Source organism: Limulus polyphemus, unplaced genomic scaffold (assembly GCF_000517525.1).
Source record: "Limulus polyphemus unplaced genomic scaffold, Limulus_polyphemus-2.1.2 Scaffold1040, whole genome shotgun sequence".
Taxonomy (NCBI): Eukaryota; Metazoa; Arthropoda; class Merostomata; order Xiphosura; family Limulidae; genus Limulus; species Limulus polyphemus.
The window spans coordinates 17,786-19,747 of NW_013666650.1; the positions used below are offsets into that span (position 1 = coordinate 17,786).

At 36.2% G+C, this 1,962-nt stretch overlaps 1 protein-coding gene across 1 annotated transcript in view; it reads right to left on the reverse strand.

Annotated features, from left to right (window-relative positions):
- The window catches only part of LOC111086356 (O-acyltransferase like protein-like), a 34,180-nt gene that overhangs the window by 8,009 nt on the left and 24,209 nt on the right, over positions 1-1,962 (reverse strand). The window contains exon 10 of the mRNA XM_022388904.1: positions 276-462. Coding sequence (XP_022244612.1) covers positions 276-462 — 187 coding nt within the window. The remainder of the gene's footprint in view (positions 1-275; positions 463-1,962) is intronic.

Genomic DNA, 1,962 nt, shown 5'->3' on the forward strand with positions numbered 1-1,962 from the left:
TAGCTTTAACTTCACCTAGCAACAACTAAATCCTTGAATCTCTACTTATATTATTGGTGGGATGATCAGGTGCCTGTGTGCTTATATTCCAAGCCTTAGAATATCAAAAACTTTAAGGTTAGTTGAGGTCAAAAGTTTTTTGTTTTTTTTAGAATTCTACAGAATCTATTATTTTTTATACTATTCAAAATTCTGCGGCTAATAATAGCGCTATACAAACAAACACATATATTGAAAATAGTAACAATATAAACGTACGATTGGTCAAAACATACCTCCATATCCATTCGTACAAGCTACAACAACCCAGGAAAGGCCTAGTGTCCAGACAAACCGACTCACGCAAGCGTACACTGCTCCTGTCACCAGTCGAGGTAAATATCCACGATTCCATGCGTAAACTCCAAAAACAACCGCTAGGTTGCAGGTGAAAGCTACGGTCCAGCCCAGAAAGGCAACGATCTGTTTAATACAGGAATAAAAAAAAATAACAAGTGATGGTATATGTTAACGAATGTACTACGATGGTGACAGAGTGAGTGAGTGACTGTACTACAATGGTGACAGAGTGAGTGACTTCACGTTTTGAACGTGCAGTTGGATGGTTGCGAGATCGGCCCGCGTCGCACTGTTGTGTTCTTAAGAAAGACGCTTTACCTTTTATGATGGGTATCAGTTGTTAGCTTGGGGATTAACCTGCGATGGACTGGCATCCCTTCCAGGTAGAATAGGTCATAATTTTCATCCGCTTGTGCCAATTAAGCCGGAGTTCAACACCGGATTCTGTGTGTCATCTCGGTATGGGAGGTATTTGACCTTTGATTGAATATACTATGAAAGCCATATCTTACTTGTAGCAGTTTTCTGAAAACCATATCTTACTTGTAAGAGTTTTCTGAAAACCATATCTTATTTGTAGCAATTTTCTGAAAGCCATATCTTACTTGTAGCAGTTTTCTGAAAGCCATATCTTACTTGTAGCAGTTTTCTGAAAGCCATATCTTACTTGTAGCAGTTTTCTGAAAGCCATATCTTATTTGTAGCAGTTTTCTGAAAGCCATATCTTACTTGTAGCAGTTTTCTTTCATTCATGCGTATAGTTAGATGGAGAGCTAAAATATAAAAAACCTATTATATCTGTATATTCTAATTAACCCTTTGTATGTTTTGATATACAAATATATTTTCAGATTTCCTCACCTTTCAGATAGCCCTCGTAAAAAAATGCATTAAAAACTGTCCTTCACAGAGATGTTTTATTTTCCATTAATTTAGCAACGGCTTCGTTTCGAATTTAAAACACTGCACTCAGATGCTTTAATACTTTTTTTATGAGTTTGAATGATCAGATTGAATTGAATGACTTTTATACAATATGTAATAAATGTCGTTAGAAAACGCTTATTTGTTTGTTTGTTTTAAATTCTACACAAAATTACTCGAGGGCTATCAGCACTAGCAGTTCCTAATTTAGCAGTGATAGACCAGAAAGAAGACAGCTAGTCAATACCACCCACCGCCAACTCTTTCGGTTACTCTTTTACCAACGAATAGTGAGATTGACCTTCACTTTATAACGCCCCTACATTATTTGTCAGATCACATTAAAAACGCTTATTCGTTTGTTTGTTTTAAATTCTACACAAAATTATTCGAGGGCTATCAGCACTAGCAGTTCCTAATTTAGCAGTGATAGACCAGAAAGAAGACAGCTAGTCAATACCACCCACCGCCAACTCTTTCGGTTACTCTTTTACCAACGAATAGTGAGATTGATCTTCACTTTATAACGCCCCTACATTATTCGTCAGATCACATTAATGCCACATGCAGTATGTCACATAATCGTTCAGTTTGGATATGATTTTACCATTATTACTGTGTAAATTACAATTTATTGCTTTTATCTTTGTTACACTCATAAGAGAAAAATCAAACGCCCTGTGCTATTGTTTCTTTTCT